The 27347-nt window shown below is 42.9% G+C and overlaps 2 protein-coding genes across 10 annotated transcripts in view; one reads left to right on the forward strand and one right to left on the reverse strand.

Moving 5' to 3' along the window:
- The window catches only part of LOC147021988 (uncharacterized), a 159149-nt gene that overhangs the window by 106824 nt on the left and 24978 nt on the right, over nucleotides 1-27347 (forward strand). The window lies entirely within an intron of this gene.
- PCIF1 (phosphorylated CTD interacting factor 1) overlaps nucleotides 7664-27347 on the reverse strand; it is a 113372-nt gene continuing 93688 nt past the window's right edge. For 7 of the 8 annotated variants that reach the window (XM_085892493.1, XM_085892492.1, XM_085892490.1 and 4 more), the window contains 4 exons: nucleotides 15053-15237; nucleotides 12018-12111; nucleotides 9170-9345; nucleotides 7664-8537 (listed from right to left, as the gene is read on the reverse strand). In XM_085892493.1, coding sequence (XP_085748619.1) covers nucleotides 8243-8537; nucleotides 9170-9345; nucleotides 12018-12111; nucleotides 15053-15237 — 750 coding nt within the window. In that variant the 3' untranslated portion in view covers nucleotides 7664-8242. Of the gene's footprint in view, nucleotides 8538-9169; nucleotides 9346-11551; nucleotides 11629-12017; nucleotides 12112-15052; nucleotides 15238-27347 lie in introns of those variants that run through there. The other variant, XR_015061028.1, reaches the window with a different exon arrangement.

The raw sequence follows: 27347 nt of genomic DNA on the forward strand, positions 1-27347 counted from the left end.
CTAAGACCACCAGATTTTAGTATCCTTAACTCTCTTGCAATGTGAATATTTTGTTGTACCAAGAGAAACCTCCTCAAATATTTGACCTTCATTCTTCAATCATATATGTTCCTCCACTGAAATATAGTGATAATCTTCACCTTTTACTTCTCCAGGTCTTATTGCTCTCGTTGTTGAAACAATGCCTATCACGGGGTGTTTTTTTTTTTATAAAGTAAATTTACAATATTCTCATTTGCACTACACAAGAACCTTGATTTATTAAAGTTTTTTTTCCAGAAGGAGATTTACCCACAAGATTTATAATAATACTTGTCATTTATATATGTAATTGTTTATAAAACAAAAAATATATCCCTTAATATCTCCTTGTTTCACAACAATATATTTATATTTTTCAGTCATGTGCTTCATGTCATCCCAAATTCCTTTTGACTACATCATGTAGAACAATTATCTCTCCAAAAATTGTTTATATCTATTGAATTTAACTTCAATAAAATAAAAGTATTAGCATGGTTTCTAATGAAGCGACAAGGGAGTTGAAAGTATGATTGACTAAGATAAATACAATTACAAGAAGAATGTCTTCCTCATGTTGTAGCTGTCCATTACCGTTTGGTTTCTCGTTAACACAATCAAAGATAACGAGGTTCTTTTTGGATTTATCCTAATCTTGGGGAGATGGTATATCATCCGTATTATCACTAAGAATAAAAGTTATCGGTTTTGATTACTTGTTATATCTTCAATGTATTATCATTTAGTTTGTTTTGAAGTTTAAATAAACCGATTATATCTTCTTTTTGCAGACCAGCATTAAAACCTTGAGAGTCATTGATACTCAGGTTGAAAACTTGACTTTGAAAAAAATTAAATGATCATAATCTAAAGTTGGGAGTCAGGAGCATCTTCAAAAGTAAGCAGGTTTTTCCACATCCACTTGAACCAACTCTGAGACATCTTATTCTCCCAAATGGGTAAAAAAAAAATCATTCATTTATATATTTGGAAAACAGGTTTTTAAATTTATTATTGGCTTTTTTAGAAACTCTATATTTGATCCGAAGTTCAGATTTCATTTCAAGATAATCCATTATTTTATTTATGCAATATCTTGTGTTGATATTTTCTTGAAAATCACATCCATGAATAATATATAACAACAACCTTTGAACATTTCTCTAATATGTTCAGTTTCTTCCCTTGAAAAGTGTATTTTCATTTCTCTCATCAATCTTGTAAAGGAATTCATTTTTTTTATTATCATTAATTAGGAGATAATCGCAGAATATGCATTGTTTATCGGCTTTTGACTTTAATCCCCGTCTTTCACATGCAGGACAATTCTCAAATTTGTTATATGGAGAATCAGGAAAGTCTCACATATTTATAAAGTAAAACCTTAAACTAAAATTCATCTCTACTTACAGTTGCATATTGACTCATATTTAATAATATTACCATCGATATCTAGATACTTTTTTCATTACCAGATTCAACGACAACATTTGTGAGATGAAAGGTAATTTTAAACTTATACTTAACTACTATTGAATGAAATGTCATTTCACCTTGCATATTACAGATGGTCTTATCTTTTCTTTCTTAGACTTCATCCATTAGCTTTTTGTTTTTTGAATATATTACCAGAAGCAGAGGAGAAACTTTTGTTAGAGATACTTTAATTGATGTTCTTCCAGGTATACTAAAAGCCCTTCCACTGAAGAAAATTAAAGAACTCATTATTTGCCGTAATTGTTTTTATCCAATAGTTGTTATATTTATCTTCATTCAATTTTACATCCTTGACATATTTCTCAGTCTCTTTTCCAAATGAAGAGATTGATTGAAACTTATCTTTTGTGTCTTGATACATTGCATTTATTAAGTGAAAAAAGTTGGAAAATAAAATGGTTTTAAGCACAGATACACCAATAAATTAAACAAAATTTTCTTCAAGAAAATTTTAGTTTTATTATATAAATATGGTGAATACAACATACTGCGATGTTTGTAATCATGAATCTAAATGTTATAAAAACACCTTCGAACCAACAAACACACATTTAATCTATTTCATCAAATATCTCCTCTTGAGTTGGAAAGAAAACATTGTAATATCTGCTCAAAGGATGTTTTGAAGAGTTGTTGTAAGAATGAGTTTAAAGTAAAGGGAGACCATTATATTGAAAACACTGATAGGGCATATAAAAATAAGGATTTTTCAATTTGGAGAACCCAGTCCATCATCAATAACTGACTCAATTGAAATAGTGAAACCTGATGTTGAAAAAGTTATTAAAAAGACATTAAAAGAAATGAAAACTTTAAAGTTTTATATGGGAGTGAAAATGAATACAAAAAGACAATATGAAGAACAAACTCCTTATATGAGAACAGATCTTCATTTTATAACATCATTTCAAGATTTATTGAATAGTGGGGTTTATGAAGAACTATCAAGACAAGAGGAGGATGTTGATAATACAGTGGTGGGAAGTGGATTTCATATTTAAAAAAAAATCATCTTTTTAGATATACACATTCTAAAATCAAACCCTCTGAAAGCTTCTTCTTATCTTGAATTACCAAAAGAAATAAAACTAAAGAAGGCAGCTGTTAATATAAAGAACAATGATAATAAATGTTTTCTCTGGTCTGTTCTTGCTCACTTTCATCCACCAAAATGTAATTCAGAAAGAGTAAAACAATATATGAAATATGAGAATACCTTGGACATTAAAGATTTTAAATTCCCAATGCCACTAACAGATATTCCTAAATTTGAGAAAAAGAATAATATTTCTATTAATGTATATGGATTAACAGATACAAACAAAGTTCAAATATTAAAAATTTCAAACAACTATAAAAATGAAGAAACACACATTGATCTTTTATATTTTAGTGTTGGAAATAATTCACATTACACATACATCAATAATTTATCAAGATTAATCTCTTCTCCAGTATTCAGAACAGCAAACAAAATATATCCTTGTAAGCGATGTCTTAATTCATTTCATACAAAAGAACGATTAGAACAACATTCAAAATATTGTAGTAATCATAAATCAGCTGTAATTACAATGCCGAAACCCGGTGAAAAGATTTCTTTTGAAGATTAGAATAAATCTATCATGCACCCATTTGTGATATACACTGATTTTGAATGTATTCTAAAAAAGATAAATACTGCTTCTCCTAATCCAGAAGAATCACATACAAATAAATATCAAATCATCTTTTGGAGAAAAGTATAATAAACTTGAACATTATAGTGGAAAAATAAAGCTTCACAAGAGTTTGTAAAACGATGAGAAAAGGATTCTAGAAGACTAACTAAATTAATGAAAGAAACAAATAAACCAAAGAAGAAAAATTAGAATTTAGAAAGAACAATATCTGTCATATTTGTGAGGGGGAAATTAAGGAGTCTAAAGTTAGGGATCATTGTCATCTTACTGGTAAATATAGAGGTCCCGCTTATTCCTGTTGTAATCTTAATTATAAATTACCTTCTTTTATTCCAGTCTTTCTTCACAACAGCGCCAACTATGATACACATCTATTTATAAATGAACTTTCAAAAACACCAGGGAATATTTCTGCCATAACAAACACAAGTCAAAAGTATATTTCATTTACAAAAATGATATTCACAAAACCTTTAACTCGTATTCGGTTTCTAGATTCTTACAAGTTTATGGGAATACCACAAGCCTACCTCACATCAAATCTAAGCTCCACAGGGTCTTTTCCAAAAGAGAAAATTCTTGCAAGTAAGGGAATTTATCCTTATGATTATGTGGATTCATTTATGAGATTTAAAGAAACACAACTTCCTTCAAAAGAAAGTTTCTAGAATAACCTTTATGAAAAGGAGATAAGTGATAAGGAATATAAACATGCACAAGAAATTTGGAAAATATTTAAGATAAAGAACCTTGAAGAATATGATGATTTGTATCAAAAAAAACAGATGTTTTATTGTTAGCTGATGTGTTTGAAGCTTTTAGATCCTGCCCACTATTTCACAGCTTCTGGTTTAGCTTGGAGTGCAATGTTAAAATGACAAAACAAGATGTAGATATGCTTTTAATGAATGAGAAGTCTAAGAGGGGTGGAATATCACAAGTATGTTCAAAAAGATATGCAAAAGCAATAAATATCTTTGAAATTATGAGAGTGATAAAGATAGTAATTTTTTTGATGCTAATAATTTGTATGGATGGGTAATGTCTCAATCTCTGCCTTATGATAAATTAGAGTGGGTGGAAGAAAAGGATTATGAAAATGCTTTGATGAATATTGTTATTTCTTCTCAAGAGGAATTGAATGAGTAAGAAAAAGGTTATTATTTTGAAGTTGACTTGAGGTACCCAAGTAATCTTCATAATAAGCATAAAGACCTTCCTTTTGCATGTGAGAAAGAAAGGTTCAGTGATTATCATAAAAGTTTTAATATTAAAGGCAAATCAACAGAAAAGTTATTAACAACATTCTATGATAAAGAGGGATATGTTTTGCATCAGAGAAGCTTCAAACAGTTTTTGAGAGTAGCTAAAATTCAAATAAAGACCTTGGATTAAAAAGTATATTAAATTCAATACAAATATGAGAACAAATACAAAAGTAAAATTTGAAGGGGATTTCTACAAATTGATGAATAATGCTGTCTTTGGAAAGACAATGGAAAATGTAAGAAACAAGCAAAACATTAGATTTGCAACATCTTGGAAAGAAGCTTCTTGATTGATAAATGAACCAAGTTTTAAGAGAGAAGAGGTTTTTTCAGAGAACTTTTCTGCTATTCATTTGGAAAAGGAAAGGAAAGTATTGTAATGGATAAACCAATTTATATTGGAACAGCAGTTCTTGATTTATCAAAGATATTGATGTATGGTTATTTGTATAATGGCTTCAAGAAAGAGTATGGTGAAAATGTTTCATTGTTGTATATGGACACTGATAGTTTTATCCTAGATATAAAAACTGATGATGTTTATAAAGATATGAAGAAAAATATTGGAGTATATGATACAAGTAATTTTAGTAAGAAGAGCGAGTTATTTTCCAAAAAGAATGAAAAGGTTATTGGTAAGTTTAAGGATGAGTTGGGTGGAAAAGTAATGAGTGAGTTTATTGGATTGAGAGCAAAGGCATATGCTTATAATTATGGTGATCAGATTGATAAAAGGTTAAAGGGAATAAAGAAATCAATAACTTTTACAAAGAATTACAATTGCTTGATGAATAAGAAAGAAGATTATCGGAAAATGAATACAATAAGAAGTTATAAACATAACATATATAATGAAGCAGTAAATAAGAGATTTATTTTAGATAATGAAATAGATTGTGTTTTAACAATGGGAAGATGGGTTGGGGTTTTTCACAATATATAAATGGTCAAACTAAAGAGTGGAGAAAATCTCAGTCTTGGTATAAAAATGGAAAACATAATGAATGTGAAAAATATCAAATAAGTCTTATTGAAAAAATAACTAAAACAAAGGTAAATAAAACAAATAAGCGAATCAATTAAAAAACTAATAAGTTAGAGGATGTAAAGAAAATAATAAATATCCTTGAATGGACTGAAAACTTTGATGGTTATCAATTGAACAATGAAAAAACAATTTACTATAATCTCAAAATGATATGAAGCTCAGGAGGTGGTCAAACAAGAGCATTAAGAGAAGTTTATCATTTCGTAATGGCACAAAAGGGGTATCTTAAAAATATAAAGATTCAAATGTTTTATTTTTAAATATTTTAGATGGGGATGATTGTGCAAAGAAAATTAAACTATTGAAGGAATTTGGGAATGAACAAATCTTTATAGGTTCAATGAGTGAGCTAATCAATATGCATTGGTTATTTGAAAAAGAGTGTCCCTTGGCTTACATGTTTCAGATATTTCTTGAGAATCACCTTTAACAAATCACATTACTACTTGAACAAATATATCATATTGCATTGGTTATTTGAAAAAAGTGTCCCAAGGTTAAAAGGGGAGACAAATAAATATACCTTGGGATAAAAAAAAAAAATAAAAATGAATCGCTGAAAATCCCCCATTCATTTCCATGGGGAAAAGTGAGCCAGAATCAGTATATTCACCCTACTTTTATATATATATATATATATATATATATATATATATATATATATATATATATATATATATATATATATATATATATTTCTGATACAAGTAATTATAAGTCTGATAGTATGTTATTTTCATTTCAGAATAAAAAGGTTATTGGTAAGTTTAAGGATGAGTTGGGTGGAAAGGTCATGAGTGAATTTGTGGGTTTGAGATCAAAATCTTCTGCTTTTACTTTTATTGATAATCATAACATTGAAAGGTGTGATAAAAAGCTCAAGGGAATAAAGAAAAATATAATCAAGGAAACAATAAACTTAAAACATAATTACAACTGTTTAACCTTAAAGAAGGAAGAGTACAATAAGAAGTTATAAACAACAATTATATACAGAAGAGAGAAATAAGAAAGCATTTGGAGTCTGATGATAAAATATATATTTTAGAGGATGGAATCAAGAGTATCCCTTATGGTTATAAGTGTTCAGGGGGTGTCGTTTTTACTGATTTATAAATGATAGAACCAATCAATAATCAAACCAAAGAGTGGAGATGTAATCAGCCTTGGTATTTAAATGGGAAACATAACAAATATCAAATAAGTTGGAGGATGTCAGGAAAAAAAAATTAATATCCTTGAATGGACTGAAAACTTTGATGGTTAATCAATTGTACAATGGAAAAACAATTTACTACAATCTCAAAATGATGTGGTCAAACAAGAGCATTGAGAGAAGTTTATCATTTTATTTCTGCTCAACAAAGACATATAAACCAAGAACGAAGTTCTAAAATAATATTTGTGAATATACTCGATGGTGATGAATGTAATTGGAAAATTAATTTATTACCTCAAGAAGAACATGGACAAATATTTGTTGGATCACTCTGAGTGGAATGAAAATATAAAAGGAAATCAGTAATTCTTAATTTAACATGTGCTCAATGGGGCAGAGATTGGTCTCCTCTTTTGACCTGATGGGACGGGGGGGCGGGGGGGGTGGAAATCATTCTCCTATTTGGGGTTTTTTGGGACGCTCAATTTAACATGAGCTTGTATGGGAGGGGAAGAAAATAATTCTCCTATTTTAACCGAATGAGCCTTGAGTCAGAGCTTCTGTTTGGAGAGGTTTTTCCCTTTTTCCCCATTTATCCTCTACTTTTGTATATTTATACCACAAGGGTTGATCGACCTTGGGTTCCCACCAGACTCTCAAGAATCAGAGGCTATCGCACATGAATAACTGACGCGGTGGGTCGCGAATCTACCATGAGCGCAAATAACTCAGCCACGTGACTTCGGGTCCTCCGTCTAATTAGGGTCTCACAACCAACGTGGAAAGCAGAGTATATGTTATAAAAGTGCCTTATATTTTCCCACAATAATAAAAATACAAACGAGATTGCATTGTCTGTACAGTAGCTGTGGCAAATTTTCAAATTCCAATTTGCTGATTCTTTCAAAGTATAAAACCGATTCAAGTAAACCAACCCACTCCTCCCTCTCAAATGTAGTCTCGACTCAAGAATACAAATCCCCTGAGGTTTATACATTATTATTTTTTTTTTAATCAGAATGATGTAGTTACAGGACAATGTGAATTCAAACAGGAAACACTTGGTCAGTTGAGCTGAAGTGTCTCATTTCTCTTTTCAGCTTTGCTGAAGAAAGTAACTCGGAGGCCACCAAATGACACTTTGCATAAAATTAAACATAAATCACGCTGATTCAAACAACCACAGCTTCTCACTGTGTTATGTACAGTATTTACAAAACCACAAATGCACACAGAAAACATTATAAAATACAATCTCTTTGGACAGCTAAAATAGTTAACCTCAAACCACAAAGTATGGGGAAGGGGGTGTTGGGGACTGGAACTGACAAAAACAGTATCAGAACAACCTGGCAGCTCAGAAACTATAAACTGTGAAACCCAATGAGATCACATTGGTCACATGTGAAATGCACAGTACCATGGCCAACCTGGCATATTGATTGGTGGAGGTTCCAATCCTCAAGTTTGTAAGTTGCTGGTGTTTACAAGTCCTTTGAAATACCAGGAGACCACCCACCAATTATATTTTGGGATGACATCTTACCGGGACTTCCTCTCATGATATTCATATCCACTCATCATCGGAGCTTTCCTTTTGTTCACTTAATTTTCCACTGGTTTCGATTGAACTCGTGGTGCCGCCTGCAGACGACAGCGCCAATGATTCTTCACCACCCGTCTCGTCGCCCCCGGCGGTCCCATCAGCAGGTCCGGCCGGTGGGGGAGCACGGCCTTGAGGCCTGTATGCTTCGAGTAGAGCACGTATCCTCTCGGGGGTCGGCCCCCAGCGTGCGTATGCTGCATCGTTTTGCAAAAACAGTATCGCCGTACCATGTAGCGCTCTTATGTGCAACTCCTCACTGTAAAGGGTGAAAGGAGACAATAAGATATGAAGAAGCAGAAAAGGGGTCTCAAAAAACAGACTTGGTTTGAAAACTTTTATTTTGATACAGTTAAGGCTCATGGAGGGACGATACAAAACGAATGGGGGGGGGGGGTACACACCAACAATGGAATTGAACAAATAAGAGATGTGGAGAAGGAGAGGAATCAGGACAGGGGGTGGACAAGATGGATACAGAAGTGTTTGCTTCTCTCAGGAACTAAAAACAGAAAAGTTGGAAAGAGGTAGACTTGGGGAGAGTTAATGGCGGTAGAAAAGACAATGGTTTTAGATGGGGGATGATCTGAGATGCTGGTGAGCAGGTGTCTTGAAAACCTGGAGGGAAGAATGAGATTGAAGAGAATGTGGAAGTGGGTTCCACAGGCAGGAAAAAGAGGAGTAAATGAGTGGAGGTGAAGAGTTTCATCACAAAGGGGAGTGGGGGTACACATGGACTCAGCTTCATTGTGGGAGTCTCCAATGATACCAAAAGCACAAGTGTGCACAGTGTCAAGCTGAGAAAGATGTGAGGCAGGGGCACCAGCTCAAAGCAGAGAACAGATTTGGTGTATATATTACCAGAGAAAAAATGGCAGCATGCATACGAACCTGCGGCACACGTGTTGTGCACCATGTCGATACTCGTGCTCAAAAGGCAGCACGAGAAGTTGCCTACGTTTAAAACAGCTCTCCTCCATGCGCAGCAAAGCTGGCGTTGCTGGGTCACGCCACTCTGGGACAAATACCACAAAAGACAGTGGTTCTGTGGAGGTGGCCAATAGAGTCTGCAAAGAACAAAATACAGGTTATATCCACCCTCCATCCCTCTCTCTCATACAAATCTTCTTCAAAATAAAAGTGTACTTCCTCCTCCAATTCGTTTTCCTGCAGTGGCAGATTTTCCACATTCTGCAGCAATAATGAGAATAAATAAAACCATTAGTCTTCATGACATGAATGGTTCACTTTTTACCTGCAAGTTTGCTTGGGCTTCAAAAGAGGGAAATTATGGTTTCCAATGAATATGATCCTGGTTTTGCTCTAGAAATATCATTGGTTTGTAACTCTCTACGACCACCAAAGGTAGACGGAGCTTATGTTTTCACCCGTCTGTCTGTGAGCAGGATATCTCAAAAAGTTGTGGACGGATTCGGTGGAGAGGATGGGTGTGTATTCAATATTGGATGAATTGATCGATATAATTCATCCATCGATACAAGGATGAATTGATTCAATATTGGTGAAGATCCACATCTGACATTTTTTTTAATTTTAAAAGTGATTCTTCAACATTGAGAGATGGGGCCAAAAACAATATATGATATCATAAGAGATCAAAACATAAACTGTTCAGCCTTGCAGAGGCATGCGCTCTACCAAGTGCCATTCCAGTTCTTCACGTTTATGTTCAGCAACCAGCTCGGGGGGGGGGGGGTGTTGAAACCGACTGCAGTTTGCTGATACAATAAATGGGACACACTTTGCATGCTCGTAAATGCATTGTGCCTTCATGCCTGGCAAAAATCAAAGTAATACAAATGAAGTTGTGAAATTCAAACAGGATGTACCCAACCTTGCAAATACAAAAATGAATTGAGGAATTCAGGACAAAACGAGAGGGGCAATGATTCTTAAACAACAGATAGGCAGTCACATGGGACACGTAGCATGGCACTTGGTGGAGCGCATACCTCCACCAGGATGAACAATTTACGTTTTGTATCCCACCGATAGGCCGGATCTGCATCCAGACCTTAACCAAAATCGACTCGCCTTGTTCTTGTCACCAAACCAACTCATCTAACCAAGTTTCATCCAAATTCGTCCACAACATTTTGAGATATTGTGCTATATATCAAGTTTTACCCTATCAGTGGTGAAGAATTACTTTCAAAATTCTCATATCCAGATCTGGATCTTCACCAAAATGCAATCATTTAATCCTTGTCACACACCCAACCTCCACCAAATTTCAGCTTAATCCATCCACAACATTTTGAGATACCTTGCTCACAGATGGAGACAGGGCTGAAAGCATAATCTCCATCCACCCTCGGTGGCAGAAGTAATTAGATGATGCGTAAATACACAAAGCAAACCTTTACAAGTCATCCTTTCCTAAACAAACTCCAACAAAAGCTACATTGATTTTTAAAAAGAAAAATGACCACCACTCAAAATTATCAATAACAATGTTTTACTAAAGCCTTCAAACTTCCATAATACAAATGAAAACTCTTTTTTTTTTCCACCTTCCAAGTCAAGAAGTCACATCAAGGCATCCTCACTTTCACCTCCTTAAAATTGACACACTTGTCCCTGATCAGCAAGGAAATGCATGAGATACCCCTCTTCCATGTGTTCTGGGCTAACGATACATTAACAAAGTGTCCTGGATTAACCATGTTTCAAATAATCTTTCATTCCCGAATTTCTAGTTCGACAAGGCAGTTGTGAATTAAAAATATACCATCAGAGATGGGGAATCCCCCGCCATTGAAAAATAATTGAAATCAGATAAGCGGTTTTCCATTTATTACAAAAAACATTTTTTTCAAGATGGCCACCACAGTTGGCAACTTGGATCCAGTCACGCCCAAAATCAATAGGGTTCTTCCTTTTCAGGTGGTACATGCGTGACCCAAATTTCAAATCGATATGGCGAACAGTTTATGAGTTATCGCACTCACAGCTATAAATGTTGACGGACGACCTGGGTGATAACAATATCCCCCTTGCACCACGCGGTGGGGGATAAAAAATTAATTGGGAGTATTGTCCTTATTAGGGGCAAAAACCTCTCTGCATTCCACCAGATTGAGGAATAGGGCCAACCTTTCTCTTACTGCAGAAAGACTGCCAGACTCAATTAACGTCTCCCATCTTGCATTTCCGTCTTCGGTTCCTCTTCAAATCCTCAGGTTACGTACACGTATTCACCCAATATTTCCCTTCTTAATTAACCTACTCAAATCCACGCTTTCTGCTCACCTCCACTGCTTTCCCCCCTTCTCTTCAACCTGGAGTATCACCTCCCTCATTCCCCACCAATGGGCCATCTACATATTCTGTATGAGGGAATGGGGTGAATTGAAAAAAGAAAAATTAAGAAAACCAGAAGGGGTGGGGTGGGGGGTTGGAGGGTGGAAAAGAAGTGGGAAAAAAAGCAAAGTGCTTGAAATGAGGAATGTATAACGGTTAGGGTGAGAGCACCACACATTCTACTATTTTTGTGTACATAATATGTAGATGGCCACCAATCCCGCTCTTCCCTTCCCTTTTTTAATACACCAATAGCCTATTCACAATTGTGCAATTGACGTTTATCTTCAACTACTGCCATTTAGCTTTTTTCCTGAGCCTTTACTGTGTTAAAAAATTATTTGCTTGTGTTTTTAGCACAAAGTCACACAAGTAAGACTGAAGGGGTGAGAAGAAATGTGTGCAGCAAGCAAACCTCAAAATGGTCAACCATAGAGTTCATCAGCTCTTCGCCAAACGGTGGGTTCACCTCAAATGAGCCACTTACAGGAAATAAATCCAGTACAGTGCTGTGGACAACAAACAACGACAACTCTTGACATGTCATGTTTTATCAAATTCACCAATTAACAAAAATCAACATCCTCATTCACAGACTTGATCCATTGCGGATTTACTCAGATTTGGAGTGGATCAGTGTATGGGAGAAGCCATTGTGGATTTACCAATGTTTTCAAAAGGCACCTGGGGCTGAAGGCTCCAGTTCAACCATGGCTCATGGAACTAACCGAGGCGAAGGGATTTATGCTAAAGCAGGTTTTTAACGCCAGAGACAGGATTATTTTGGAAGATGCAATCTCATACCTTACTGTAGCAGCAGGGAAGATCTGCTCTGGGTCACGGTGGCTAAGGATCGTTTTACCATTTTACTATGTGGCAATGCAGCAGGTGACTTCATCATGTTCCTGATGATCCAACAGCCATCGCAAATTCTACATTCACACTCCCCCTCAAGCAGCATCGTCGTTATCATTCAGAGCCAAGTCTTGTGCTTTTTTATTTATGGCAGAGTACAGTTTGAACGAGTATGTAATGTTTACTCTCACCCATCTGTCCACACCTTGAAAAAATAAATAAACACAAGATGGTCAAACACTTGGAATAGGTCTTTCAATCCTGACAAATCTCACATTCTCACCATCTCTCTCTGAAAGGACCGTTTGACAAACCATTCTATCTATTTTCTTAAGAATCCTCTTGAGGAAATTCAGTCATTTAAGCTCCTGGGTCTCACAATCAGCCATGATCTTGGGCAAACCACATTTTAAAGTTGGCCTCCAAAGCCAGCTGCCGACTGGACATCCTCCATTGTACAAAGTCATTCCTTGGCACACCTGAACTCCTTTCCACCTGCAAGCCTTTTATCCATATCTGGATGGAGTACCGTTTCCCCCTCTGGGCTGGATCCCCTGCCTCACATCTTGCTCAGCTTCATGCCATTGAAACCAAGGCCTTCAAGATTAGTAGAATCTCCCACGATGAAGTTGTGCCTATGGGCCTATCACTTCACCATCGCAGATGAACTGGCCTTGCAGAAAACAGGTCAGTGGTCTCTCTGTCTTCTCCATCTCCCTTCTGGTCTTGCACCCTCTGCTCTTTCCTACTTTGTCCCTCACCAAACCCCTCCCCCCAGGTTTCTGCAGGGCTCACATGGTCCACCATCAACTCCTTCTGGTGGACCTACCAAAATCCAGGACCACTGCTTACCTCCACTCATTTGTTTCTCTTTTTCCCATACATGAAACCAACTTCCACATTCTCTTCAATTCTACTCTTCCCTCCAGACTTTCAAAACAGCTGTTCACCACCACCACCACCACCACCACCACCACCACCACCACCACCACCACCACCTCTAATCTTCCCCCATACAAAACCATGATCTTTTCTACCCCCATCAATCCAGCCCAAACACACCTTCTTCAAATTCCCTGCTTTCCTTCCTGAAAGTCCCTGTAGTGTCAATCTTGTATACCCTGTGTTCCCCACCCCATCCCTCTCCCTCTCCCTTCCACAGATCTCCTAATGTCTCTGTTCCCCACTGTTTTGTCCTTCCCTCTCCCACCCCTCGTCTCATGCCCCCACTTGCTGTGCGCTGTGTGTTAGCTCTCATATGAGCCTCAACAATGTATAAAAAATAAACAAGCAGTCATACACTGGTACTTATGAAATAGTCAACTTGACCTCTGACCTTGTCTAATAAAAGCTGTCTCTGGAGAAGGTCGTGACGCAAACCAGAAGTTTCTACGATGATTCTGTACCAAACCATGAAAAATCGAATGTTTTGGATGTTTGACCTCACTGTGACCTTGACCTTTGACCGATTTTAACCAAAATCTAATCAGCGCGAGCCACCACCCTCCTGAATCACATGGTGTAATTTGACATTGGTAGCTTCTTCCGTTCTCCAGTTATCATGCCTACACACACACACACACACACACACACACACACACACACACACACACACACACACACACACACACACACACACACACACACACACACACACACACACACACACACACACACACACACACACACACACACACACACACACACACACACACACACACGACGGAAGTCATCAATATACTTACAAAATCTTTAGATTTCGTAAGTAAAAAGTATATAGTAAGGGTCGTTTCAACTGTTGCTTTGCATTTTGCACTGAACAAACAGCGCTAGGCATCGCCATGTTTGACTGAATACTGAATTTCACTTTTACTCTGCCCTCAGGGCATACATATTTTGTCCAAGTACGAATAAACCGGAGGTTTTTGGAAGTGCCAAGAAGGCGATTTGTGTTCTATGGTGTTCAAGTATACAATTCAATTGGAATAAAATAAAGGTTTTAAAGGTTGCATAAAAAAATACTTTTTTGGATGTTTACCGCCGTTGAGGTCGCTTCTTTTACACCATCCAAAATAACGCGTGAAGTTAGTTATTCGTGCCTGTTGTGTCCTTTATGACATCCCTAAAACAGTAAGTTTCTTGTTTGGAATGATTTTCAGTTTTGTTTAACTGCCCAACAGAAAGACAGTATTAAAAAAAAAATCCCCCCCCAAAAAAAAAAAAAAAAAAAAAAAAAAAAAAAAAAAAAAAAAACTTACCTTACTCTGTGTGCATGGGATGAGATCGAATATATTTTGCCAAATTCAAAGCCAAAGTACTGCTAAACTGCAGGTTCTTGTTCCGATTCATGGTCTAGAGTTTTTAAAATATAAAATTCAATTGCAATGAAGTCGTTCCTCGATCATAGACAGACAAAAAGAACCAACTGCTAACCCCCCACTTTTCACTTTGTGTGCGCGGAGTAATGAAAGAAAACAGACAATGAAAGCAGATATAACACACATGCACATGGAAATGATCAGTCCAAGCCTCAAAAAATGTTCCAAAGAAGGCACAACATATGTTCCTAGTTCTGATCCTATACATTGTACTCACCCCCGAGAGCCAAAGTATCCATCTGTGTCAGGAAAGGCAGAACAATATTGTGCAAAGTAGCAGTTTAGTGGCGAGGCAAAGCACTCGAACGTCACGTCAAAGTGCCGGTGAAGAGCTTCGAATACAGACACTGGTAGAGCCCCGTGAAGACCAAGACCCTCATGGGCTCCAAGTCCAAACATTGTCTGTGGATGGAAGGGTTATGCAAAAAGTCAAACCTCAATGGTCATCCCAAAAGTTTTGTGTACGACTTCATATCAGTCAGGTTTTACTATCAGCAAGCTATAAAATTCTGATAGTTTCAGGAGTTGGCAAAGTGATTACAAAAGTTCGCAACATTATTGCACGACAACAGCAGTCAATTACTGAAAAAGGCATCAAAATAACCAAAAGTCATGCGTCAAGCTGTTCGACATTGCTGATTGAACTTGTTCAGAGGAAACAGGTCTGCATTAATCCACCTGCATGTTTATATATGAAGGGAAATGGTCCTCAAATCTCCATTATAAGCCGATGAATCACCCATCGAAGTTTCCCAGCAAAACTTGAAATTATATAATCAAACATGTGTGCATATTAGGGATGGGCTGCACCCAAACATAGTAATGCCAAACATAAACATGTCTGCTAGAAACTGAGAATGACCACTTTGAACAACGCAACACATGTTCGGCGGACAAAACGAGGCATCACGGCTTGTCCATGACAAACAGGCTTTGCTCGCTGAAAAGTTACAACGCTTAGTCTCTGTCTTATGCAAGGCAAATATGTAAAATTTTAGTTGAATATGAAATTCAAGAAGCCAGGTATTATCCATTTTGGAAAACCAGTGTTATTTCCCTTCCAGATCTTTAGTACGTGCTCTTCTCAATTACTTTAAACTCATGTGTATATATGTATATATGTATATATGTATATGTGTATATGTGTATATGTGTATATGTGTATATGTGTATATGTGTATATGTGTATATATAAATATATATATATATATATATATATATATATATATATATATATATATATATATATATATATACATATATACACATTGTTGCGGATTCGCGCCCGCCGGCGTGCTGACGGCCACGTAACTCGAATCGCGGCACGTCGCCCACCGGACGGACAATCCAGTCGTGACCCTCTCGGACTAACGCCGGGAACCAGTCACGGGTGGACCTTTCGGTCTCACCGCGATCGAGCCAATCAGCCCCCGCGTGGGATAGGGTTGCTCGCCAAATTCGACCTACCTAAGTACCCACGCGGAGGGTAGACCGGGCGATCGCACCTCGCCGCAGGTCGACTTCGGACACGGGCCACTGAAGCGACCCGTTCCGTACTATCAGAATAACCGAGCGGTGTTATCGTCGACCTCGACGGTTCGATTAATTATCGGGCGTATTCAGCCCACTACCAACCCTTTACGTGAAGCAAGATGAGGATTCAATGAGAGAAATGACGAAGCGAAGCGGGAAACAGTTCAACACAAAGCACATTTATTCGCGACGAACGGAAAGCACACATATTCAATTCCACCAAAAGCACATAGAAAAAACACAATGCAATTTACACAAAAAGCAAATGTAAAAGCGAAGACAATGCAGAGCTAATACCGACTACCGAGCACACGGCAACACTTATACAATTTTACTTCACAGATGGCGCCGACAACACATACCCAAAACCAAGGAAAGAATACCCTCAAGGATGAGGCGGGTCTGAGGCCGAGACCGGGTCGGGCCTACCCGTCTGGTGATGAGACGCGGAGCGGCGATGGTGCCTCAACTCCGCGGGCCTCGCGGGCAGTGTCTGGTAGGGGGTGGGAAAGGGGCCCCCTTGGTCGCACTATCTCAGCGCGGGGGGGAAACAGGAGGGGGTTGCTGATGCTCGGGGTATAGAGGATTTTTATTTCCCCGCAACGAGCGTCTCCACCTCGGCCAGGTCGCGCTGTCGGCCTCCCTGGGGTGCAGCTCCCTGCACGACGTGAGCACCCCCTCGTCTGCCCTCGCCGCCTCTCCACAGCTCCGTCCCCTCCGTTCCGACTCCAACGCACACGACGACCAGCTCCTTCTTGCCAACTCCACCGCCCGCGAAGTCTTGACTCTCTGTTCCCTCTCGACTCTCCTACTCTCTGGACTGACGAACACGGTCGCTTTTATCAGCCCCGTAGCTTCGCCCTCTCATCTTTGACCCCCTCCCTTCGACCTTTCACCTCGCTCCCCATTGGCCCGAGAAAAAGTGGGCGTGAATGCTTTTTGATCCATAAATTTGCATATATCGATCGCCCTCCAACGCCCTGGGGCGGGGCCACCCGCCCCTCGCTCACCGATTGGACGGCAAAAAGTGGGCGTGTCGTTTTTGATCCGTTTTTGAAGCACAAAATCCGTGATTTTGTACACGCTGTTCGGCGCGCGCCCTGCACGAGTCCAACACCGGTACCCACAGGCGGCGCAAGAACGGTGGCGATGCGACGGTTGCGAGGTGTGACGTGAAGGTCGTGGCGGTTGTGGTGAAGCGGTGGTTGGTGGTGATGTTGTGACTGGTTGTGGTGGTAATCATGGCGGTTGGTCCAAAATAAAGATAGTTAAAGAAAAACGGCTATCCTGAAGAGTCGCAGCACGCATAAATGACATGTATTCCCACTAGACAACGGGTTTGGGCCTAACTACACATATACTTACCGAGATACCTCACCTAAGGGACCTGAATGGTGGTTTGCGAATTTGGTAACCACAACACTACCCCCTCCCCTTTTTACAGACTCGTCCCGAGTCGTCAAATTTTCGTGTGCCATCATGTGTAGTTTTCCCCTAGTACATTTTACCTACGGATCCCTGAGTGCGACATTCATGGTATTCGTGTCCCCAAAATAAATAACCTGAGGGCTGCGTAACTACCTAAACAAACTCACTCACACGGACGACTTAAATAAAATTGCCGGCGCTAAGACAAACATGCCGGGGGCGCACTCATATTTACAGTACATCTTAACCTTAACTTACAAATTTTACACTAAACCATGGCCCAGGATCATTGAACTCTGCAAAAAGAAAGCAGTTAGCAGGGAGCCAGGCTGCCCGCATGCAGTCTCTGGCTCAAACAATGCAGGTGACAGGGAACGTGGCTGGCTGCTCGCACGCAGTCCAAGGCCTTCCCTTTTGAACTGAACGCAGTGAACCACAACGGTGCATGGGCCGCACAAACGTAGTCTCCGTGCCAGCTCAAGTGGCACACGCAATGAGCACAACAAATGGATGCATGAACACAAACACGGTGCACGGGCCGCCACTGCAGGCCCGTGTTGTAGCTGCCAACAGGGCAGTTCTTGCAGCTTGCAAACTGTTGCCTTGCGGATCCTGGCGCACATGGAAATGAACAGGGGGGGGGGGGCAAAGCAAAAATTGAACGGGGCGGTGAACATGGGCAGTGGGCATGGCATGGCAAAGGCAGCAGGCAAACACAGCCCGCAGAATAAGGCCGCTGCAGGCAAACACAGCCGGCAGATGAACTGGCCGGCACAGGCCTTGACACAAAACACGGCCAGCCGATGGCACAGGCCTTGCAGCACAGCAGCTGCAGACGATCCAGCCGGCACAGACCTTGCAGCAAAACAACAGCTGCCGATGAAGTTGGCCGGCACAGGCCTTGAAGAAAAACACGGCCAGCCGATGAAGTTGGCCAGCCTTTGCCGTTCAGTGGAGGTTGGTGGAGGGAGTGCGGTGGTGCTGGCCACTTGGAAGGCGGGCTCGGACCTACCTACCTGTCTCCCTCCCACCTATTGCCTTTGCCTGTCACTGTACATACCCACTCCCTTAATTTGTCAAACCCCAATTTAGCCCCAACTTAATTTTTTTTGTTGTTTTTATTTTTACTCCCCCACTATAAATCGTCCCCTAACCCCCTTTATCGTCCTTGTTCGGCTAACCTATCCTGTCACCTAGCCTACTCCCAACCCCTACGTTCCCTTCCCGGAGGGGAATAAGGGAGAGCTAGCGTCCTGTGTCGAGGCCCAACTCAAGCCTCAGAATGGCCTCCCCAGAGTTCAGCGATCTAACCCAAAGTGGGTCCAGCGGCCCACAACAACAGCGAGGGGATGGATGGTGCGGAGGGGTACATCTCCTAATCTACCCTAACCATTTAACTGTTAAACTACCCCGGGGCTTTCAACAAGCGCCTCTCGCTTAAACTATTGGTTCTAACAACCCAGATTCCCGTCGCCTGTGTTGGTGTCCTCACAATTTCGGGCCTCGCCCCCCAATTTTCTCTCCGTGCCCTCATACGGTCTCCTGGCTGGGACACGTGGCTCCCTTAGGCAGGCACGACCCTCTGCCGAATCTCCCGCTATGGCACCCCCGGGCACTACACTGCCTCCGAGCCTACCAGCTCCCTAACACCGGGGAGTGCCCCCCATGGCACCTCCCCTGAAACGCACACGTGGCAGGCCGGCCTCCCGGGCCCCTTTCCGAGGGTCACCCGTGCCCACAACACTGCCCATGCGGCTAATGGCGCCCCGGGCCCCCGCACCAAGCAGGCGCACCCGTGCCCACTACTCTATCCCGGCCCCCCATGGGCCCTTGGCCTACCGCGGCCGACTAGCCTGGTGCCCGGGGTACCCACTCAGCGATACTCACCTTTCGCAGCCACGCTCCCTAGCCCGTCAACAGGGCTCCTGCACCCCTCCAAACGGGTTTCGAGCCTACTTTCCCACCAACAACAAAACGACCTCCATATTTGTTAATTTGACTAACCCAGCTAACTCACTCGACACTGACCCCGGGGGTCCCTTGGGCGGGAGTCACTCCTCCCCCCAATCACTCATCGCACCATGCATTCCCCATTCGCTCCATACACACAGACCCGCTGGCCTCACTCACTCACCAAGTACTCACCTCACAACTCACCAACTCTTCAACACACTCACCACTGAACTCTGCCATCCTTCTAACTACCTCCCCTAACTAACTCGTGCTCCCACGTCGTCCCTTACACTATAGCACTTCCTTTTAACACTACGTAGCTAAACTACGTCCCCTCTACACATCCACACGTCTGTCACTGTCCTCAAATGTCCCAAAAATCAATTTATTTCCCAACCTAAATCTGGCTACAATCCCTCTAACTAATCCATTCCACGGACTCCATGAGGACTTACCCCTGCCCCATGAAGTCGGTCTAACTAAGCTAACCCTTCCCCCTAACTAGTTTCCATCCACCCCTTGCCTGGGAATCCTGTGCACCCGAAAGTGAGGCTTGCTTTTTTTTTTTTTTTTTTTTTTTTTCATGCGCAGCACCAGCGCGGCAACTCGGAGCTCGCGCACTTTGCACCTGGCCGTGACGTCATGCAGCTGCACGTGTTCCTCGTCCATCCGGCAGGGATACCCCTCCTGCCGGATTCCAACCCCATGTGCAGCCATGACGTCACCGTGCGCATATAAAAAAAAACAAAAAAAAAAAAACACAAGCCCCACGTCTCGAGGGGTTCCCCACGCGAACACATGTGCTTTGCCCGTTGGAGCTTAACACACACGATCGCGTGGAGAACCCGTCCGGTCCAAATCCATTTTCCTGCCTAAACTTTGTCCGTCCGCGGGATCGGCAAATCCACCGCGTGCGTTTCCGGACCGGGACTTCACCCTCGCAAGCGAGCACGTGGTGGCCTCGTGCGTTGCACAGCACGAACCGCGTGCTCACTGCTGGGTGAACCCGGCACGGTCCCCGAAATAGCTACAGCCGCTACTCGGCTTTCGTTCCTCTGTCGCCGTCGTCGCCATTCAACCCACGCACACCTGCGTGTTACGACGCACACAGTCCACTCCATCACATTCACACCGGGAGACGCGGCTGCGTGCTCCCGCATGCCAACCGACATCTCCCTCACATACCGCTCTCTCACACACACGGTCTCCCTTGCACGACGCGACCTTGCACATGGCCGTTCACTCACGCGTGCCTCACTACTCACACAAACCATACTACTCACACACGCGGGGGCACTCAACCGCTGTGCCTCATCCACACACGGCGTGCTGGGAAGCACGCACTCCAGCACCATTGCCACCACACCACTCACACACGGGGTCGCTTCCACACACGGGGACGCACTCACGCCTTGCACCACACACACCGGGACAACCACACTGGGGATTCGTGTCCCCACAAGGGTCTCCGGGGCCTCTATAACCCCCAAGCTCTCCAAGCACCTGTCCACAGCACTCGTCCCCTCAACCTCGCAAAGCACGACCGAACTCACCTGGTCGTGACTCGCCTCAAGGGGGCAGACTCCCTCCCCTCGTTCCTGGAGGAGGCCATCCAGGTGCTCGCACTGGGTCTCTCCACGCTCCGCGAGCTCAACCCCATTGTCCTCCACTACCTGTGTGTGTGCGTCATTTACCCCGTCTTCATCGTGTTGTCTCTCCTCTATTTTTTCTATCTCCCGTGTCTCTGCCAACTCTTCACCCTTTACCTCTCTTGTCTCAACTATTATTTCCGTTGTCGTCATTTCGTGTCTCGTCTCGCACGTTTTGGTCTCCCCATTTAACTTTTCCCTTTCGGTCACCGTCGATTCCTCTGTCACGACCCTCGCCCAACACGCCCCCCGAATTATTTTTTTACCCGCCTCCACCGCGGGCCTGTCAGCCGTTGCACCCCCTTCCAGCTCGTTTGCTCCCACACGTGGAGTCGCCATTCCCAGCTCCCTGGTCACGGCCTTCATGCCCGCCTGCAGGCATCGGCCCATGTTCTGCGTCTCACCCCTTAGTTCTTTCATTTCTTCCCTCATGTTTGTTTCCATTCCGTTCATTTGTTGTGTATTCGCATCCATCTTTTCGTTCATTTGTTTGTTCATGCCTTTTATTTCGTTTTTCATATTCGCTTCCATCTTTTCGATCATTTCCGCATTCATCTTTTGTGTATTCGCATCCATCTTTTCGTTCATTTGTTTGTTCATGTTCGCAATCATCTTCGCTGTCGTTTCCGCATACATTTTTGCCAGCATGGTGAATAGCTGGGTCATGTCGGGTGCGCTTGGGTGAGCCGTTTCGGCAGGGGTCGGGGAAGGGTTTTGGTGGAGAGGGGGGGGGGAGGTGTCATACACTGCGGCCGCTGCCGCACCCATTTCGGGCTCTGGGTTCAGTTGGGCGAGTCCGTGTTCCTGCACAATCAACATTTCCTGCACGGGGATTCCATCCTGGACCATGGACTCTACACATTCTACATCCATTTCTAATACCCCCGGCTCCCGCTCGCCTTGAGACGCCATCTTGCTTCTCTTAAAGGGTTAATTTCGCTCGCTCGTAATTTGGAGGGAATCGGGGGTTGCTTCTCTCACCCCTGGACCGATTCCCGTGAATTTAATTGGAGACAGGAGAGCCCGTTTTCCTGTTCTCCGATACCAGTGCCGCGAGGAGGGCGATGAATTTGTATCGCACGACCTGACACCAGTGTTGCGGATTCGCGCCCGCCGGCGTGCTGACGGCCACGTAACTCGAATCGCGGCACGTCGCCCACCGGACGGACAATCCAGTCGTGACCCTCTCGGACTAACGCCGGGAACCAGTCACGGGTGGACCTTTCGGTCTCACCGCGATCGAGCCAATCAGCCCCCGCGTGGGATAGAGTTGCTCGCCAAATTCGACCTACCTAAGTACCCACGCAGAGGGTAGACCGGGCGATCGCACCTCGCCGCAGGTCGACTTCGGACACGGGCCACTTAAGCGACCCGTTCCGTACTATCAGAATAACCGAGCGGTGTTATCGTCGACCTCGACGGTTCGATTAATTATCGGGCGTATTCAGCCCACTACCAACCCTTTACGTGAAGCAAGATGAGGATTCAATGAGAGAAATGACGAAGCGAAGCGGGAAACAGTTCAACACAAAGCACATTTATTCGCGACGAATGGAAAGCACACATATTCAATTCCACCAAAAGCACATAGAAAAAACACAATGCAATTTACACAAAAAGCAAATGTAAAAGCGAAGACACAATGCAGAGCTAATACCGACTACCGAGCACACGGCAACACTTATACAATTTTACTTCACAGACGGCGCCGACAACACATACCCAAAACCAAGGAAAGAATACCCTCAAGGATGAGGCGGGCCTGAGGCCGAGACCGGATCGGGCCTACCCGTCTGGTGATGAGACGCGGAGCGGCGATGGTGCCTCAACTCCGCGGGCCTCGCGGGCAGTGTCTGGTAGGGGGTGGGAAAGGGGCCCCCTTGGTCGCACTATCTCAGCGCGGGGGGGAAACAGGAGGGGGTTGCTGATGCTCGGGGTATAGAGGATTTTTATTGCCCCGCAACGAGCGTCTCCACCTCGGCCAGGTCGCGCTGTCGGCCTCCCTGGGGTGCAGCTCCCTGCACGACGCGAGCACCCCCTCGTCTGCCCTCGCCGCCTCTCCACAGCTCCGTCCCCTCAGTTCCGACTCCAACGCACACGACGACCAGCTCCTTCTTGCCAACTCCACCGCCCGCGAAGTCTTGACTCTCTGTTCCCTCTCGACTCTCCTACTCTCTGGACTGACGAACACGGTCGCTTTTATCAGCCCCGTAGCTTCGCCCTCTCATCTTTGACCCCCTCCCTTCGACCTTTCACCTCGCTCCCCATTGGCCCGAGAAAAAGTGGGCGTGAATGCTTTTTGATCCATAAATTTGCATATATCGATCGCCCTCCAACGCCCTGGGGGCGGGGCCAATTCGCCCCTCGCTCACCGATTGGACGGCAAAAAGTGGGCGTGTGTCGTTTTTGATCCGTTTTTGAAGCACAAAATCCGTGATTTTGTACACGCTGTTCGGCGCGCGCCCTGCACGAGTCCAACACCGGTACCCACAGGCGGCGCAAGAACGGTGGCGATGCGACGGTTGCGAGGTGTGACGTGAAGGTCGTGGCGGTTGTGGTGAAGCGGTGGTTGGTGGTGATGTTGTGACTGGTTGTGGTGGTAATCATGGCGGTTGGTCCAAAATAAAGATAGTTAAAGAAAAACGGCTATCCTGAAGAGTCGCATCACGCATAAATGACATGTATTCCCACTAGACAACGGGTTCGGGCCTAACTACACATGTACCTACCGAGATACCTCACCTAAGGGACCTGAATGGTGGTTTGCGAATTTGGTAACCACAACAATATATATATATAAATATATATATACATATATATATATATATATATATATATATATATATATATATATATATATATATATATATATATATATATATATATATATATATATATATATATATATATATATATATATATATATATATATATATATATATATATATATATATATATATATATATATATATATATATATATATATATATATATATATATATATATATATATATATATATATATATATAGTTATGCCTGGTGTTGGCTTAATGGTTAAGGTAGTGGGCTTGGGATCCTAGGGTCCTGAGTTCAAATCCCGCTCAGCTGTTGAATTAACACCAGGTGGGGTTGACTGCCTGTCATCCTTCCGAGGTCGGCAAAATGAGTGCCAGCATGCTGGTATACTGTGTCGGAGTGGCGACCCGTCCAGGATTGTTCCCAATAGCCAAGGAGACTGCTTCGGCGGCACCAACGCTCTGCACAGAGTATGGTCCTAATGGATGGATGGATATATATTGTTGTGGTTGAGGAAATTAGCAAACCACCATTCAGGTCCCGTAGGTGAGATATCTCTGTAAGTACATGTGTAGTTAGCCCCAAACCCGTTGTTTAGAGGGAATAAATGTGATTCATTCGGGCTGCGACCCTTTAAGATAGCCGTTTTTCTGTTCTATCTTTATTTTGAACCAACCACGTCTCAACCGCCATCACACAACAACCACCAACCACAACGCCGCTTCACAACAACAACAACAACGCCGCTAACAGCCACGACCTTTACCGTCACAGCTCGCTCCCGTAAACATCGCATCAGCACCATTCCAAGCGTCGCCATGGCCATCACCGCCACAATGAACCCTCCACCACCTTCACCTCTCATCCTTCTGCCGCCATTCCCGCACCGCTTGTGGGCACCGAGCGTCAGGCTGTCCTGGCCTCGTGCGAGACGCGCGCTGAGTCGCGGGTGCAAAAAGCGGCCTTTCCAAGGAAAAGTCGGATCAGGAATGATACACGCCCACTTCGAATCCGTCCAATCATTAAGCGCGGGGCGATTTGGCCCCGCCTCCAGGCGCGTCGGAGTAGAATCGATATATGCAAATTCGAGGATCAGCGAGGTTCACGCCCACTTTTCCTCCGTCCAATGGGTGAGCGTGGCTCCGCCCCCGAGCTCATCCTGATCCGGAAATTTGCATATGGGTTCTCCTGCCGTACTATAAAGCGCCGAGCGTGGGGCGAAGTCAGTTTTGTTTTGGGTCGGAAGCAGTTGGAGGCAGTTGCAGTTTTTGGGCTCGGGTGAGTTGGAGGGTGTGGCGGCGGCGGAGTGTGGCGGCAGCGGCCAAGACGGGTCTGGAGGAGAGTCGGAGTCTGTCGGGGTTCGGAGCCTGTAGGGGAGCTGCAGAGAGGAGAAGCCGGGAGCGTGGTCGAGGTCGCAGTGGAGTCGCTCGTCGCGGGACCCAAGCAAGCCGGCTGTCCTCTTTCCCCAGAGCATCAACAATTCCCCCTCCCCCCCCCCCCGTACTGAGATAGTGCGGAAAGGGGCCCCCATGTGTGTTTTTGTGCCTCATGTTGAACTGTTTTTCCCGTTTCGCTTCGTCTTTTCTTTAATTGAATCTCCATCTTACTTCACGTAAAGGGTTGGTAGTGGGCTAAAACGCCCGATAATTAATCGAACCATCGAGGCCGACGAATAACACCGCTCGGTTATCCCGATAGTATGGAACGGGTCGCTTAAAGTGGCCCGTGTCCGAAGTCGACCTGCGGCAAGGTGCGATCGCCCGGTCTACCCTCCGTGTGAGTACTTAGGTAGGTCGAATTTGGCGCACAACCCTATCCCACGCGGGGGGGCCGATTGGCACGATCGTGGTGAGGCCGAAAGGCCCACCCGTGACTAGTTCCCGGCGTTAGTCCGAGAGGGTCACGACGGAATTGTCCGTCCGGTGGGCGACGTGCCGCGATTCGAGTTACATGGCCGCTCGCACGAATTCGCAACCATATATATACATATATGTATATATATATACATATATATATATATATATATATATATATATATATATATATATACATATACATATACATATACATATACATATACATATACATATACATATACATATACATATACATATACATATACATATACAGCCAAGACATGGCACCTAACTTGATGGAAATTAAAATAACATTATTCGCTTGCAATCACTTTTATAACACTAGATATAGTGCTGCACTATGGCTGCACTATGTTGTGATGTATTTTGAAAGATTTTGGTTCCTGGCTACATGCCCCCCCCCCTTGCTGTGTACAAAATAAAAGTGCAAATGTCATCGAGTGCAAATGACAGGGTGAAAATAGAAAAAAAAACAAGATGATATGCAAGAGCAGTTGAGAAAGTTTTTCAGACGCGCGAGCTGTGCCGTCCGATCAGGTTGCAAAAAAGGCTTTGAGGTTGAAGCAGCGTAATATGATCCACAAACCATCCAGATTTATGTTGTCGATCAATAAATGAGGGATGAAACATTTCCCATATTCTGAACACCTTTTTTTGACAACAATTTGAAACATTTAACGTTTTATTTTAATGCTTTGGCATCAATATCCAATTTCAGAATCCAATCCCGTCTAAATACATATTTTAATTGTCCAAAGATTTTGGTTTCTGGCTGCAGGCAGGCAAACCAGCTTACAAAGTCAAGGATCATGGAAGAGATAAAACACTGAACAGATCATGACACAACGGGAAAAAAACAGAAGAGTAGAGAGAGGGGGAGGGGGGATAGCAACAACAGGGATGAGGGATAAGATAGAGAGACTTGGACAAATAAGGGAAGTGGGGAGGAAATAGGGGTAGGGGAGAATGCAAGGGGTAGACAATATGGATACAAAAAGCAAACTCTCAGGAAGAAAAAAAACGGAAATTTGGAAGGAGGTGCGCTTGGGGATAGGATGGGGGGGGGGGGGAGTTAATGGGGGTTGAAAAGATCATGGTTTTGGATTGGGGATGATCTGAGATTGTGGTGAGCAGATGCCTTGAAAACCTGGAAGGAAGAATTAGATTGAAGAGGATATGGAAGTTGGTTCCATAGGTGTGAAGAAGGAGGAACAAATGAATGGAGGTGAGCAGTGATCCTAGATTTTGGTAGTTTCACCAGAAGGGGGTTGATGGT

Source organism: Eptatretus burgeri, chromosome 8 (genome assembly GCF_056783735.1).
Source record: "Eptatretus burgeri isolate ZD-2024b chromosome 8, Ebu_testis_v1, whole genome shotgun sequence".
Lineage (NCBI taxonomy): Eukaryota > Metazoa > Chordata > Myxini > Myxiniformes > Myxinidae > Eptatretus > Eptatretus burgeri.